We start from the raw sequence: 16,921 nt of genomic DNA on the forward strand, positions 1-16,921 counted from the left end.
ATGGATTAACATGTTGTTAGTATGGCCTGTGCTTTTTCTGTTATGATGAAATGTGCCGTGATGGATTTATATCTAGAATGCAGTTTTGTTGAAATGCCTGTGTAAAAGCAAGTCCCTTCCTGCTTACCCTGCAATACAGCAAAATGAATATGAAATGAATATTCCAATTTAGGTTATATCAATTGTCACATGTAATGTTTTCTGTTCATGAAGTAAACTACACAACAAATGCTGTACTCAGAAGCCAAGGTCAAGGAACAGTTTATTTTATTCAGATTAGATTACAGCATACCAGTACAACCTGTGTGTGTGTGTGTGTGTGTGTGTGTGTGTGTGTGTGTGTGTGTGTGTGTGTGTGTGTGTGTGTGTGTGTGTGTGTGTGTGTGTGTGTGTGTGTGTGAGAGAGAGAGAGAGAGAGAGAGAGAGAGAGAGAGAGAGTGATTCAGCATAAGAAATGCTTCGAAAGCACACGAGTGATACACTTTGTAATTGTGTTTTAAAATAGGCATTAGGTAGTGTTGTTTCTGAATTGGAAATAAAGTAGAAAAATCTAAAATTATAAATGGTACGGGAACACACACTTAAAAAAGAAATCAAAAATCAAACATGACATGGTGTATATTTTACAGTTTGTTGATTATTGATAGTTACGTGAGTACTTGATTGGTTGGTATCAAAAGAAGTGAATTCAAACATGCTTAATAAATACAAATTCAGTAATTAAAAAGTCACTTAAGCAATCACAAGACATTTGTGATAAAGTATAAAGGAGCATTTTGAAAGAGTGTTTTCAACACTGCTGACAATCTCATGGCCAAAGGCGATCAAATGTATGTCTGGCAAGTGAATTCAAGTGTAGGTCAATTGGAAAAATGTCATTACTGTAATTCATGTTTCCTTTCATAGCATGACAGTGCTAGATTTCTTTTCCTTGAAACAAAAAGAAGCAATATTATAGTAATGCCAATTTTATAGTAATGCCCAGGTTAGTAACATATTGTCATGTTGCAATACTAATTACCATGCAGCGGAGGAATAGTTTAGTTAAAGAGCTTTTAGTGTGCCATAGTTGACGCCCTTGGGCTTCATTTTCAAAGTCACATACCATGTAGGAATAATTGTTGTCATCTAGATAAATGCTTGTACGGTTTATTGATCCAGGAGAAAGACAACCTCCCACTCTCCATTCATTTATTATGGACGTCCTTGTGTAGCGTACCAGTGCTAAAAATAGCCACCACAGTAGATGTCAAAGCTTAGATCGATAATGTTTCAGAAGATGGATGATACAAAGCTTGCTCTCGGGAAGTCCTGCCCAGTTTGGAAAAAACCAGATTCAACATTAGCAGTCACTGATCCAGTGTCTTCGAAGTGTCACTGTGCTGAAAGACAATGAAACCGAAAGAAGTTCTCACATAGCCTATTCTACAGTACCATCTGATATGAGGTATTTCAACTCCGGCCTCTTCTGTCTCCTCTACATTCATTTTTGGCAACATTTTCTTCCCATAGCTATGGCACAATTATGGAATTTCCGAAGAGCAGTTCCAATCCAAGGTTATAAAACAAAAAGGCACATTTCTCGACATTTCAGTGGACCCAATCTTGTCCTTAATCTCTGTCGCCTTTATTTATATTTTTAAAGTCCTCTTTCGGAAACTAGTCATTCTCTCCATCTTTGGCCTGTACTAGTAAGAACCCATTCAACTTGCTTCGCTCATTTGTAAACTGCGACAGGTTTGTCAGGCTGGTGTTTCCGTCTTTTTCTTCTCCTTTCTCTTCATCTGGCTCCCTATCTTCTTCCTCTGCCGTCTCATCACCCACCACGGTACTGCAGTTGTTTATGCATACACTTGACCGTCGTGCATCTTCAGGAATGTTCCTCCGCAGGTCACGATTCTTGTTACGTCTGGCTAGCTTGGTGAGGGAACCAAAGCGCAGATTGAAGAGATTCTCCTCTGAGGAAGACGCTGTCTGCTGAGTTTGCTCATTAGTCTGATGGTCATAAGACTCACATGCCCCCTTAAGCCTCAGGTTATTAAGCTTGGTGTCAATGCTCTCCTGGGAGGATGTCTTGAAACGACCAGCGTCCAGGCTTGTGAACAAAGCTCGCTTCTCTGGAGACAGCATGTCCAGAGAGTGAGCTCGCTGCTCTAAACCAAGCTGTCGACGTTCCATGCTGCGGATGGTGGCGGCCCGCTGGAGTTTGTCATGGATCTCAACACTCAGGCGCCTCCGTGTTTCACGCAACTCCGCACGCACGTTTGCTTTCCATTCAGCTGCATGAGCTTTAAATTCACCAACCTGCGATGACAGAACATTACGAGAAAAAATTAGGAACAAAGTAAAAGGCCTATGAGATTATGATAATGACATGATGTTAACATTGTGTCATTGTTTTAAAAAAATGCCCTGAAAATCAATGTGTTGATTAGCTTTCAAGAGTGCTAAAGTCCTGAAAAAAAGTATCTTGTAATACTAGAGTAGAATTTTCAAAAATCCTGGTTTATTTTTGTTTCAGAAATTATGAATATTCCCTTTTTAACCCACTGGAAAACCTGGACATGCGACCAGGGATACTCCAGGATGCTGTAGCATGGAAAAATCTTCAGTAAGTCAGTAAGTCAATCCGTCTTGCTTCTGTCTTTTATTATCATTTATGAAACAAGAATGTCTTTAAGAACCGACACAATGGCATCCCGCTTTAAAGATTCCTTTTTCACAAGGTCCTATCCTAATTCTGCTTGTCAGTAATTAATGCGAAAAAGCAGACAGAGGAAGAAGCAGGAGGGTGACCTTTTATTTTTCCGCTAATGTAATATAGAGTTGTGTAATTGAATGAGCCCCACCTCCTCCTTGGTCTTTTTGGACAGAACTCGAAGCCAGTCTCCAATCATGCTGAGGATGGCAGCAAAGTACGCCAAACCCACCAAGATCCAGAACCACACCAGAGGCTTGTACCAACTTTTATATTCAATCCTACGGTTTCCACCTGAAAGGGAAGGATAAATTACTTTGTGCCTTATTGTTGATGGTCAAAAATAAGGCACTGAATAATCATTGTTTTTACCTGCGACATAATCTCCTATCCCCACAGTGGTGAGAGTGATCACAACAAAATAGATGGCCTCAAGTGTGGTCCAGCCCTCAATGTGTTTAAAGACGATGGCGGGGATGGTGACAAAGACAATGCAGCCAGCCAGGATGAAGAGAATGGTGGACGTCACTCTGATCTTAGTCTGGCTGATTTGTTTGTGTTTTTGCTGAAAAAAATACAAATAGGAGACAAAGTTAGAAGTAAGAGAGGGAATATATTTTGTGAAAGCAAATATCGATCCTTGGTTTTGACTTTTTAACTATTTTGAGTTATCAAATTCACTTTTCAGTTACAGTTGGATAATCAATACCTCAAGATAATTCTTTTCTTAATGATTTTCATACTTTTGTTTCATCCAGATTTATTCTCATTATGAATTGCAAGGTACTATTACAAATAAATATACAAAGAAATGACACTGCGATACTTCCATCTTACCCTGAATATTTTCTCAACTCTCAAGACGCTTTTCACAAAGATCGTCCCCAGCTGGTCTCCAATACCCGCCAACAAAAAGCCAAAGAGAGGGATGCCAAATATAGCATAAAGGATGCAAAAGATTTTCCCACCTTGTGTGCTTGGAGCTATGTTTCCATAACCTGTAAAAACACAACATATGAGAAAGAAAAGAGAAATCAAAGGATGGTAAAAGGGTTATGGACATGACATTAAGGGAAAATAAAAGCAATGAATGTGAATAAAGGCTGAGAAGAGATACTGAGGAAGAGGCACAGGTGGTGGAGATGAGAAGAGGACGTTCTTATGTAATATAATCAATTGCAACCTTTACATAATGCATCTCAGTTCCTGTAGTAGGGGTCTTTAAGCTTAAAGACCAACAATAATTAGGTTCCCTTTGGAGGTAATTACATTTATTATGATGATACAGTGACAGACCTGCAATGAAGACGCCAAAGAGAAAGGGAAGGACAGTATGAGACCTTCCATCTCAATCAGTTGTAGACAGAATATTGACATATACAGTATATTCTCACTACTTCTAATACTTCTGCTTCATCAAGCACAATTGTGTTGTGAATATTTTGTGCACAATTTTATTGTAACTGATTTAAATCAGCATGATATGTACCATATTTCATGATAGTAATTGGAACAGCACATTAGCAATTGCCATAGCCAACAAAATAATAATGGTGGTGAGAGCCTCTTGTATGCAGATGGCACAGCCTTGTCCATGAGTGAGACAGACATCAAACAAGTCTTTGTGGTTCATAATGGAAAAAGTTGTAAAACAAAATTTCTGTGCAGATATTCATGTAAAAAGTCAAAAGATATAAATATACAACTGAATTGAAGACCCTTATATCATTATATTATGTTACATTACATTTATTACGTCACATTACATTATGTCATGTAATGGTTTTCCTTAATTTGCTACTGCATATTTGTTCTCAAGACATCAAGGCATGATAAATGTCAAATGCTCAAGACAAGACATTATAACAATTTCATTACCATACATCTGAATTTTGCATGTGTAGAAATTCTGGGTTTAAAAAAGATAGAAAAATTACGCAAAATTATTCTTGTTTTGTCAGAAGATTCGATTAAAACTTTATTTTGACAAAATTAAAAAATTCTGGTAATTATTTAACGGTTTAAAGGTTTAAAAAAACTGAAGGATAAATATTACTTGGTGCATCCAAGCCTTTTAAACTTTTTCTCTTGATCATCCTTTTCCATACTCTCTCAGTAATATGTAAGTTTATCCATCCATCCATACATCCATCCATCCATCCATCCATCCATCCATTCGTGACTGTCTCGTCTTTAGCCACTTCCTTGCAAGAGGCGTGGTACACCCCAAATGTGTCATGGGGCCATACAATTAAATACATTTTAAAATCCATGAAAAGTATGAAATGCATACATAATGCATTTAATACAGTAGTGGTAAAGCTTTATACAAGGTGAGGATCTTGACTGCAGACAGAGGCAGCTTAAAATGATTTGGTTAGCAACTATTTTCAACTTTACCTATGGTGGTGATGACAGTTCCTGCAAAGAAGAAGGAGCTGCCCACGTCCCAGTAACTGGAGTTGTATGATGTGTTTCCAACAGGACTCACTCCTGCGCTCACTGCATCTATAGCATGCTGGAGAGAGCAAAACATATGTGTTATATTCATCTGAATCATCACGCACAGTAGAAATTAGGTCATGATTGCTTATTGGCTGTTCGTGACACAACAGATATGTATCCTGATGACTTCAAAAGACTGAGCTGAAGATAGAAAATAGATAAGGTAATTCATGAGGATAAATTTGATCTGAATAACCACAGATGTACTCACACTACCTGATAAAAAAATGAAAACACCACTGGAAAAATTGATCGTGTTGAAACCATTTCCATCACGTCTCACCAACATTTTGTTGCTGAATGCTTTTTCCTGTGATCCCTTCAAATTTGAACACATGTTGAATAACATTTGCAGTCCTGTACACTTTGAATGGAGCATCTATAGTTGCACCACCCACTCAAAACATATTTGTTTTCTGATTTAAAGATCTGCTTTGTCATATATTTCTGGGAAAACACAAAGAAAAAACAAGGGGGCAAACAAAAGATAAAAAAAATTAAGCTTAGGGTCACACTGTACACAAACACACAAATACCTGATGGGTCAGCTGTTGACATGCATCCACATAATGAGCCAGATCTGTTTAAATTATTCAGTATCTGACTCTTCAAGTGGAGCTGTCTCTCTAATGAGCTTTTCACCCAATTTACATGTTTTTACATTAAATTTAAAAAGAATTTCACATTCAGCAGAGATATTTTAATCTGTCTTTTCTTGGTTGTCAGGTTTTTTCCTTTGGTAGAGTTGTTATCTCTATTCTTTCAATGGTATCAAAACATCAAGATGCCAGGATACTCTGCATTTCCTACACCATTATTGTTATCGATCTTCCTCTGTGCTCCATTATATAGCGAGTGATAAGAATTTAATGTACTTGCATTTTTTCCAATTTCCTTGTTTATAGCCTCTTTCAAAGATAGAGACATTTATTCTCTTATCGCCGTGGGAATGCATGGTTTGAATCCTGTCTCTGAGTTCAAATAGTCACTAATTCTGTTGGCATGAATGCCAGTGCGGGGGAATGCTTTAGCTAAGAGCTTCAATGAATTACCAAAGATTCCTAGTTGGATTTAAAGTGTAGATTTTTCATTCAGACAAACCTCCATTCTATTGGTGTGAGCAGTAAGCGAAGAGATGCACATTCATCTCATAAAATATTCATTAACTCTGATGACATACATTTCAAAGGATTGAGAGCGGAGGACTATTCCTATACACATTGCTGCACATGCCTACTCATAATATCACATGTGATTACCTCAGCTCCATCAGCACAGCCCCTGTACTGAGATGACTTTTGGATCTGATATTACCCAATCAGAGCAACAGTACTTAATAGGATTGAGCTAACACAGCTTCTTCACATGGGCCAAATCAAAGGGGTAATTATGGAATGAACCCCAAGTAACCCAATTCTGGAGTCAAGGGAGAGCTATAAATAGCCTCACAATGTTCCTAAATACTTTATGAGGAAATCTATTTTTGTCTCATCCTTTTCCACAGCCAAGTCTACTTTGCATTATACTGTAGATGGAATAATCCTGTTTCTCCACATTTACTTTTGAGGCATGATGGTGATCGCATTGATTTGAGCTAATGGACATTATTAGGAGGTCAGTTGGCATTTTTGTTTCACACAGGCTCTCCATGATGGGACTCAGCACAAGCTGACACATGTTCACTCAACTCCTTTTGCTAAAATGACTTGCCATTGTCTACTGTACACTGCAGAATCATTAGAGGGAAGGTTAACTCAGTGTAGACCTTTATCCTCCCAATGCCTTTCTACCCCACAGCAGGTAACCGCTGATCCAGCCATGGTTGCACTTCATCCTGTCCTTTACCCACCCTTACTGTGAATCAGTGCCAAGCACTCACTTCTGCAGCATTTTCCTCATCACTAATAGCCTTATCCTCACCACCATAGAGCATTAAGGCTGCATGAATGTAACGGAAGTCCATCTAGAGGAGAGATAATCAAATTTGTCTTTTCAAGTGTGTGCTTTGCGTATTTTCATGTGTGGTGGACTTTTATTTCAGGTACAGTAGCTCAATGCTTATAAAAGTTTACTTGCGGGGAGTGACTCATCAATAAATGAGGCTTAACCAGTGGGAATAACAGAGTTACCTCATATCGTACCACAGTGTGAGTCATCCTCACGATGTTTCAAAAGCCAATAACGTCTGCTCTCTTTATGAACGCCCAGTGGGTAGGTGGACAGCACAGATACCGAAACAGACATGAGGTCAATACACTAGTATGGACACACACTCACACACATTAAGTCAACACATGCTGTTTAATACATCAACACCTTCTGTCTCACAAACGCAGACGCTATATATACGCAGATACTTCCAAATGTCGCCATTTTTCTGTCAAGTCTTCCATCAAACAGTGAGTCACCGCTGCTGGGTCGCCACAGTGGGTCTTTGTCTGAATTATATGCTTTATACGCCCCAAACACACTGATAATAGAACCCATTAGAAGCCTAGACAGACTCTGTTGGATGACTTGTTAAGCAGCGTGTCCTGAGATGGCCAGGAAAAAAGTTTGATCAGTTTGATCTTCACACGTCACAAAGGATATTTGTCATTTCATTGCTTTATGCTGATGTTCCACCATCCTGGGATTAAGTTTTAAAAAATTCTGATTATTTTCATTTTTTCCTTTTTGCCAAAAGTTTGGAGGGAAGACTCATTCCACTGTCACAATTTTTCTGTAAAAATGAAGAGGACACCTGTAATCTTATTTTAGCTTCAGACATCTTATTTTGAAGTGACAGTTTGAGGGACTCCTTCATCTTGCTCCCCATTCTTGCATTCTTTGTGCTGAAATTTTTTTCCAGTCTTTAGCTAAGGGGCTAGTTGATGCGCAGTGCCCATAGGAAATATTCTTCTTTTTAAGATAAGCCTTCCATTCTTCCAAAGATCTGTACCTGAACGGGTGTGGTTTGTTGTGGACCAGATATTGTTTATCTGTGTAATCCATCTTTTTCTCTGTAGGACTGTTGTGATTGCTATGAGAGTTTGTGCAGACCTCTGTCTGTTTGACACTGTTTCATTTTATTTACCTTCCTTTGAAAGCAGCCATGCTCACTGTTTCTTTGTGTATTTCTAGTTTCTAAGCTAAGCAGGCTTGTGCTAGGTTTGTATTTACTATACAGCCATTAGAGTGCTCTTCTTCATCTTTGTCTCCCTGGAGATGAACTACTGTTGTAATTCTTTTAAAATGTTCAATTTATCAAGTAATAGTGTAAAGAAGTTCTCATAAATTACACACCATCAACCAATTTATTAGCCTTCAGCTGCAGGTGAGACATACCATCATATATTTTCCAGGACAGTTTCTCAGCTGCTGCTTCTAGTGCTGCAGGAGGTCTGACTGCTGGCATGTGCAAATTAATAAATGATTACCTGCAGACTCCAGGAGCCATCAAGCTAAATGTTTTTATTTCATGCTTCTCAATTGGAAATTTTGTCATTGATTTGTTTTCTCAAACTCACAGCACACCTTGTGGCTCAAAGGTTTGATGCAACAGAAAAAAGAAATAGACACTTTTAATAGAAACAGTAAAAAATTAGGTGGGAGTGAGGAGGGAGATATAGACTATAGGTGGTACAATATTCACAAGTGCACTGCTGAACAAGCAATCATCAAATGTAGCCATTCTAGTGGAAAGTAACGCACGGTACATGATTGGCACAATCTTCAGGGTAATGTCAAGTTTGTAGGGCACTCCCTGTAGTGCTAGTGGGAATTCTGATCTTTCTCTGATTTCATGAAAAATACATGGAAAGCACATTATTATTACAAAGAAAGTTCATTTTGCTCTTCAAACACAACTTACAGTGTACCGACTGCATTTTCATATCACTGTACTGTACATAATACTGCCAAGTACATTTTATGTTGACCCTTATGTCTTACCCATGTTTACAGATTTTGTTTTCTTTCTAAACAACATCTGCAGTGTGTTTGACTGAGATTTTTCTATTTCTATTTCCACCCTTCCTCACAAATCATACTTTCCACTCGGCCAGCCACACTCCGACACCTCAAATCATTTTCCAATTCCGCTTCCAGTTGTATACATCAGTATGATGTAGTGACGTGAAATGTAAGGCTTTAACTCTAAATGTGATATTGGAGGGCATATAGCCATATAGTGAGTGTTACAAAGTGTTTACACACATTGTAAAATGCACCTCTAAGTCATAAAGTGATTGAGAACTTGAGATATGCTTTCCATTAAATTGTTCTTCAAGGAAATAAGCCTCAAAATTAAATTATTAAATTATGGGATGTTGTTTTTAACAACCGGACATTTTAATAGCTTCATAAAAACAATTAATTTTAGTCGGTCACTCAGTACTTTATATTTTCTGTCGAACTCATCCATTTTACTACATTTCTACTTCATGTTAAAGCCATATCAAAGTTTTGTTGGAGGAGGGTACCTTCAAACATTCCCTACACTAAATACAACACGCTGTTTGGCCGTGGGCTTGTTTCCTTATTTAAAATGTGTGGGTGTTGCTAAAGCCTCACTCTGGAATTTCATACTGCACTAAAACGGTTATTATTGAAGGTATTCGGATAGAATTTGCTACAATATATTTCCCATAAAAACTTGATATGCTGCAGGAATTAATAATTTAGTCCTGTTCACTATTATTTCTGTTCTGTCTTATTATGAATAGAAAACACAACACTAGGATCAATGAAGGCTAAGAATTTTCCCGAAATAATTTTTGTGTGCTGTTAGGAAACATAAAACTGTTTGGACTGTGCAGTGTGTTTGCCAACACATTAGTGCTACTGAGAATTATGGGTACCCATGACTGACACTGAAGGTGTAATTGTGTTTCCTGCAAGATGATAACTCTGTCTCTTTGTCTGCTCTAAGGGTCATCAACACAAAGGTGAGAGATGGTTGGATAATCCTTTGATTGTGCTCCGATCAGAATTTAATCAATCAATCCATTGACTCATCAACACTATGGGGGGGGGGGGGTATATTGAGGTTGCAACTAAAAACAGTTGTAAAGATTGGAAATGTTGTGACTGGATTCAACACAAAACTGAATCTCAAGTGGGTGCCTTTTTTTTAGTGTGCAGCTTTATCCAATCCACCCACTTCAATATGTATCTAGGTCCTAAAAGTGTGTAAATAAGGCAGAGCAATAACAACCGGGGTACAAAACGGGGGTGTTTCACAATAGTAGCTGAGTCATAGAGTTGAATGAGGTATGACTGAACTAAAGACACAACAACACCAAAATGATGGAACATGTACACTTAAGCATCCATAAAAATAGTCTAAAATCTGCATCATTTCCGTGGGAAGGTCTAGCGGTGAGCCCGTACAAACTGAGATGAAATTAAAAGCACACATTTCAATTTGTTTAACAGACAAAGTGCATGCCAAACAATTGTTTGAAGCCTTTAGAGTACAGGTAGTTCTCAAGATACAAACATTTGACTTACGAACATCTGTAGATAGGAACAACCGCGCACCACCATACCTGATTACTAAAGTTCCATTTCTGCTGCAACCCACGCCAAGCAACATGACATTAACAGCCCATAGATTAATATTCCACATGTCGTGAAATTTTGAGCCCTGTATTCCTTGTGCTGTGTTTGTGATAATAGTATTTATGTTTTGAGACTAGTAATGGAATTTAAATGACCTCAAATGGCAATTATAGACTGAAATTTAATAAATAATGACTTAGGAACAATTCATCTTACGAGCTGCCTTTCAGAACCAATGGTGTTTATGGGTTGAGGACTACCTGTACTAAAAAATTCATGAACCTCACACCAATTTTTTAATGCAAAAACCTTTCGATTCGGTCTATTTTTTTGGTGTTTGGGCATAGCATGTTGGCTCCATAGCACTCCTTAATGCCTACTTGCAATTTTGATTAATTTCCTACAAAAAAACTCATATCTGGGTTTATGGTATTGTTAATGCTGTGGGTCACAGGGTTTTATTGTAATAAATGGGCTTCCGTTCATCCGTTCATGAAGTACCAGTAAAACAGCCCTTCCCCGAGAAGTGGAAACATTAGTAATATAGCTATAGCTGAAACGCCCCATTGGTGTCAACTAGCTGCACTATGGCTTGGTATGTGGTGAGCAGGCCTATGCTCCATGCAGTTTTCATATTAGTTTATTTTCTCTTTATATCATGTCTCCTTTAAACAAATGGACTGTCAAAAATGCATATTCAAAGGCAGCTGGAATGAAGGAACAATAGATTCCCATCAAACTCCAAAGTCTCATTTCCACATTCAAAAACTCACCTTAATGAGTGCCTCAAGCTCATCAGGAGTAACACAGGGGTGTTTCTCCAGGAATGAAGCCTTCTCCAGAGTGATGCTGTTCTTCTGGTCACTCTCAAATGGCTGCTCCAGTGCATTGAAAGCCCAACCACCACACACCAGGTACAGCATCACCACAATAAACACTGCCAACACCGTCTTCCACTTCATCACTGAGTGGAGAGCAGCGGCTGAAGCATCATAACTGGCATCCATGCTGGCAACCACACTTGCAGAGCGAGAAGAGATGGACAGGCGAGGCAGGGGACAATGGCCATTAGCCTTCGGTTCACAGCCCATGGGGTTCTGCATGGTGGCCACACTAGCCTGGACTAGACTAGATTTCGTCATGCCAGGCTGGACCTTTTTGGGAGTGACCAGGTTCGTCTGGACTGCCACTAATAATGAGAGGAAAAACAAGATTAATAACTAGTGTTCATTATGAAGATGGATAACAAGGCAAACAAAAGACACATCTGTTCAATCTGATTATTTTTATGGCAAATAAAAAATGAATGTACTAATTTTGCTGAACTCACTGTTCCAAACTGGAAAGCGTACAGGCATACCTAATAATTGTTTTACAGGGCGCATTACAGTGTTGCAAATCCTTATGAAACAGATTTCACCACATTGAAAAGGGCCCATCACTTGAACACCACTTAAGGAAATAAACATAAGTTCATTACAGCTATTGAGAATCTATAACATCCCCTACAAACCTTTAAAAGGTGACTTTCTTCCATTACTCATGGCTTCTATACACGTCTATACACAAGCTGCTATCTGTCTTGTAGCTGTGTGAATGGTGTGAATCAGCAATAATCTGTTCAATTATCATTTGATAATGCCGATAAAAATTTTCAGGAACTGGAAATTAAAGCCAGTACTCTGCTGCTACCTAAGCCACTAATGCAAACAACATTGTAATGAAATTAATGGAATGAGTGGAAAAACCTGGAGAAATGTTTTGAATCAGAGACAATAATCAAATCAAGTGATGTAAATGTTGAAAATATTGAACACTATTATGAAAACAAACCCATACAGGTTTGAAAAGTGGAGGTGAAAATGTGTTACCCTGTGTGCTGTGAAGCAGGATCCAATTTTTCTAATAGACATTAAGAGAGGGATAAGTGCCATTTGCAGCCATATGCTTATGGATGGGATTTTATAATAAATGCTAGTCTACTGCAGCAGGTCAGTCAAGTGGCAAGCACCTTGGAGGCAGTAGAATCTAGTTTCCTTTATGTGTATAAAGTATGGTATACGATATTTAAAGCTCCAGGCTTCACCCCAGTTCCCCCACCTCTCTCAAATTGGATGGCAAGCCTCAGAGCCTTGGGCGGAGCCTGTTGTCAACAATAGTGCATCTCTGGAAAGTAGGAATACGGTATTGATTTGTTTGAGGCAGGCACTCGTTTGTCTAATGGCATACTTATGAGATATGCTGCGTAAAATGTATGCACTCAAATGTGCACACACCCCACCCAAGTGAGTCAAGGACGTCCAGGAAATGTCTCATTATTTGGTCCAGGGACTGTGAATCTTGTAAATTCGTCCGGAAATCATGATGCAATCAATAACAAAGTGGTGTCACAGTCTTACAGGGTGTAAAACTGCCACTTTCAATTTACAGTACAAGTCTTAAAGGGCAATGACCATGGCTATTTTTAGAACACGATCAAAACAATTATAAAATAAAGGACAAAATGTGAAGCAGCAGGGAGACAATGACCCATCTATATATCTGCTGTTATTGATAGTTATTTTGATGGGCAAATCTTCACCGGTAGATCTTAACATGAATACGTTCAACAACTAGTGTTTCCAGGACATGTATACTGCTTTCTATTACATCTTGTGACTGAGTAAAATGTAATAAATTTCTTAATAAAGCTGTAAACCAGTGAACTTTTATATATGAAATTAACAAAATATTGAACCATAGACGCAAAAACAAAAACTACTTAAAATAATTTTAATTGTCCTTCAAATTTCAGAAGCCACGAAGGATTGACTTATAAACCTTTTTGAAAAATTTGGAAATTTCTTCATATTGATTTTTACTAATCTAATGAGAGCCCTATGAGAGCAGTATTCTTTTTAAGCTGCCGTTATCTGATACCCTTTCTCTCTCAGCTGAAGGTCTCCAGCATGTCCAGCCAAAGCAGGAAATGTTCACTGGAGACACTGGGGGTCTATACTGGTGATGCTCCTGAATTCAGCCTCCAAATGAATGTTAAAAAAAACGCTTGAATGATGATAAGGTTTTGATGATGGCAAACAATTTCTATTAACAGTTTACACGGGTAGTTGTACTGGGTTTTCATTTTGTAAATATTTAAGAAATTTATCATTAGAAAGGTGTATTGACTGTACTTTATTAGCGAATTTTGTCTGACATTCAAACCACAAGACATCATTCACCCATTTACACGAACAAACAAAAGAAATGTAAGTCTAGTAATAAACGGGCGTGAATATGGGACTGCCTCAAGCGGGCCCCTTGGTTCAGTCATTCCCCTGGGTAAGAGGCTGGTCGGGGTGCACATCACCAGCTGCGCCTCCCAAATTAAGCGTCGACTGTCTGAATAAAACATGAGTTCCGGTAGGAACTGCTTTTAAAATAATAAAAATAAGACTGTCAATCTACAACTAATCAGTTTATCATAATGTTCAAAAGATACAACAATAACTGTTAAGACGGTGCAGCCATAGATTATTCAATAAAAGATAATGAAAGATTAACCAAAATAAAAATGTGATATTTTTAGAGGTTAAATTTAGAGGCTAAGTTCGTGCAAGTCTTTGAAGAAGTGAAATTGTGCAAAGTCGGCGAATGATGTTGCCTGGTGTAATTCTCAAACGTCTCCAATGACATGTTGCTGATACAAAGTGTAACCTCTGATTAATGATAAATATCTAAATCCATCAGTCAGCTGAAAAAAATAATAATTACCAACCTTGTTCGGGATCCCAGTTAACTTGTTTCCGCGGGTTTTCTATTGGAAATTTCATAGCGATCTTTGTTTAAGGACAGAATTAAGTATAATTGGTTCAGTGCGGTTACAAAAATGAAGGCGAAAGAGGCAGATCACGAAGAATTAATTTCCCAATTCTTCTTCAGATCATGTTTTCGTGAACGTGGGTGTAAATTGTGATAAATAAACGCATTGCAAATCCGCATTGTCTGCCTCGACTGTTCCCCCTTCTTTTCCATCCACCTCGAGTGGGCGCTTGGTGCTGGTGCTCCCGACACACGGGGATACTTGTCAGACCATCACTGAGCTGCCGCTCCTGCCCATCTCTTGTCTCACTCACGCACACGCACACACGCACACGCAGACACACACACACGCAGACACACACACACAACCGGTCCGGTCCGAAAACGCAGCCGGAGTGTGTGTCCAAATCAGTAACTTTACACACGCGTTAAACCGGCAGAAAGAACAACGAGAACGATGCTCTTCGGCCATTCATCACAGAGACACGGTGGTCCACCTGCCTTTCATGTCTAGAGATAATTAGCTCCTTACTCCTAATCGGGTTTTTTTTTTTTTTTTTTTTTTTTTAGCTCTTTTAAAATACATTATTGAATACTCACTCGTGCGTGTACCCCAAAACGGGATTATCCTCTCATCGTTTCACTAGTAGACACATGGCGTAGGGCGGCAAAGAGGAGATGTACACCAAATCAGCTGCCGGCTCGTACCATTACATCATTCGCATGTATGCGAAATAGTGTATTATTTATGAACAAGTCGCCGCCTCGATCCCTTAAACCGCCTGCTGGAGGGTGATGATAGCTGGAAATTGCAGGGAGCGATTTATAAGCGGCCATAAAAGCGCATCCAATCATTTTCGGGGAAAATGTAGAGGGCTGAATAAATCTGTATAGCTTTGCACTTTTGTTTTTAATCATTCTTTTTTTCCCAAAACGTTCTACAGGTGTTTTCAAATTAGGTAAATCATTAATTCCCATGGATTTCGAAGGACCAACAACTGGAGTGACCTATTTGTCAAAAGCTTTTACTGTATTTCTTTGTTTTAAATAATGTACATTTAACCCACGCGGTGCATTGGCGTCGTGCCTGGAGTAATTTGAAGGTGACTGACTGACTGACATTTAACCCACTCCTGGTAAATACACCGCTAATATAGATTTGTAAGGAGCTATACATGACCATACACGAAATGTACAGAGAGGAATATATTTTAATAATACAAATTTTAAAAAAATGGGCCTTTCAAAATAATGAGTTTTTCGTTTTGTGAGCAGTCAATAAAGTACAGTATGTTTATTCTGTGATCAGTTATTCATCAAGTTAGTCCACTGTCTGTAGACTGTAACTGTTCTTTGACAGTTCTTGAGATAGAGTGCACTCTGTGAATGGAACAGTCCTGGTGACTGATATCACCCTACCAAAAGGTGGAGTTTTCAATGAATCAGTTTTCAGTTCCCGGTAGAATCACTCTGAGAGCCTCGCCATCAATAGAAGTGGCTCTCCTGAGGTATATCTCACTCTGTCCTTAAGACCTGAAAGAGATAAACTCGGTTGAGTTTTCTGTGTTGATAAGTAAGCTTGCAGAAACTTCAAGTTTTGCCAATTGTTTTAACTTTTTAATGCTACACAGTGTTCTGTGCTCCACTCTCTTACACACACACATCTGGTCATGCAGGTACATGCAACAATGAATAGTACAGTTCAATCTCCCACTGAAGGAGATGTGTAATATTTCCATTTATAGCTGAATAAATGGAAAATCTTGAAAATCTTATAACATAGTTAAAAGATGTTTTAAACAGTAAGCAGTACTTCTCCCTTGAGGAGCTGGAAAGCCTCTTGCATGTAGTAGACTTCTACCCAGCTTTTTCTACAAGATCAGCTGATTTAGTAGAAACAGAATTTGTAGTTCTTCCTTTTCTGTAATGATAAATTACAGAAAAGAACTACACGCCGATGATGCTGTAGTTCTTCCTACAGAATCCCTGGAGTGTTTCAAGCTGCTGTCTTGTCTGACACAGAAACAAAGCAAAACAAGGCAGTCAGGGACTGTAACATCCTGTGACTTACCCTGACCTACTTTAAGGGGAGGTCAGGGTCAAAGCTTCAGGGTAGGTCAAAGTTATGCACTAGCTTTGACCGTAGATCAAGCTAGTGCATAGGTAGATCAAAGGAAATTGGAAGAGGAGGTTGGGATTATAAACTCAGCACTAGACTGGTTTAGGTCATATCTATCCGACCGTTTTCAGTTTGTCTATGTCAATAATAAATCTTCAGACCGAGGGACTCTCACCTGTGGAGTATCTCAAGGATCTGTTCTGGGGCCAATTCTGTTTAATCTGTATATGTTACTATTGGGAAATATTATAAGG

The 16,921-nt window shown here is 38.7% G+C and overlaps 1 protein-coding gene across 1 annotated transcript; it reads right to left on the minus strand.

Moving 5' to 3' along the window:
• Nucleotides 1-1,659: 1,659 nt before the first annotated feature.
• On the minus strand, nucleotides 1,660-14,559 carry kcnk10b (potassium channel, subfamily K, member 10b). Its single transcript, XM_068339284.1, has 7 exons — nucleotides 14,505-14,559; nucleotides 11,521-11,936; nucleotides 5,099-5,216; nucleotides 3,536-3,696; nucleotides 3,071-3,263; nucleotides 2,850-2,992; nucleotides 1,660-2,304 (listed from the first exon to the last, which is right to left on the minus strand). Exons 1-7 carry the CDS (start codon nucleotides 14,557-14,559, stop codon nucleotides 1,660-1,662), a joined length of 1,731 nt encoding a protein of 576 aa, XP_068195385.1.
• Between the last annotated feature and the right edge of the window lie 2,362 nt (nucleotides 14,560-16,921).

The sequence above is a fragment of the Antennarius striatus genome, chromosome 17, assembly GCF_040054535.1.
Source record: "Antennarius striatus isolate MH-2024 chromosome 17, ASM4005453v1, whole genome shotgun sequence".
Taxonomy (NCBI): domain Eukaryota; kingdom Metazoa; phylum Chordata; class Actinopteri; order Lophiiformes; family Antennariidae; genus Antennarius; species Antennarius striatus.

Excerpts from the sequence above, each read along its gene's own strand:
- kcnk10b (XM_068339284.1), bottom strand. The coding sequence starts at position 14,559 with ATGAAATTTCCAATAGAAAACCCGCGGAAACAAGTTAACTGGGATCCC. Across the intron at positions 3,697-5,098 it reads AACTGTCATCACCACCATAG|GTTATGGAAACATAGCTCCA; the intron begins GTAAAGTTGAAA and ends GTGTTTTTACAG. Across the intron at positions 3,264-3,535 it reads GAGTTGAGAAAATATTCAGG|CAAAAACACAAACAAATCAG; the intron begins GTAAGATGGAAG and ends TATTTTTTTCAG.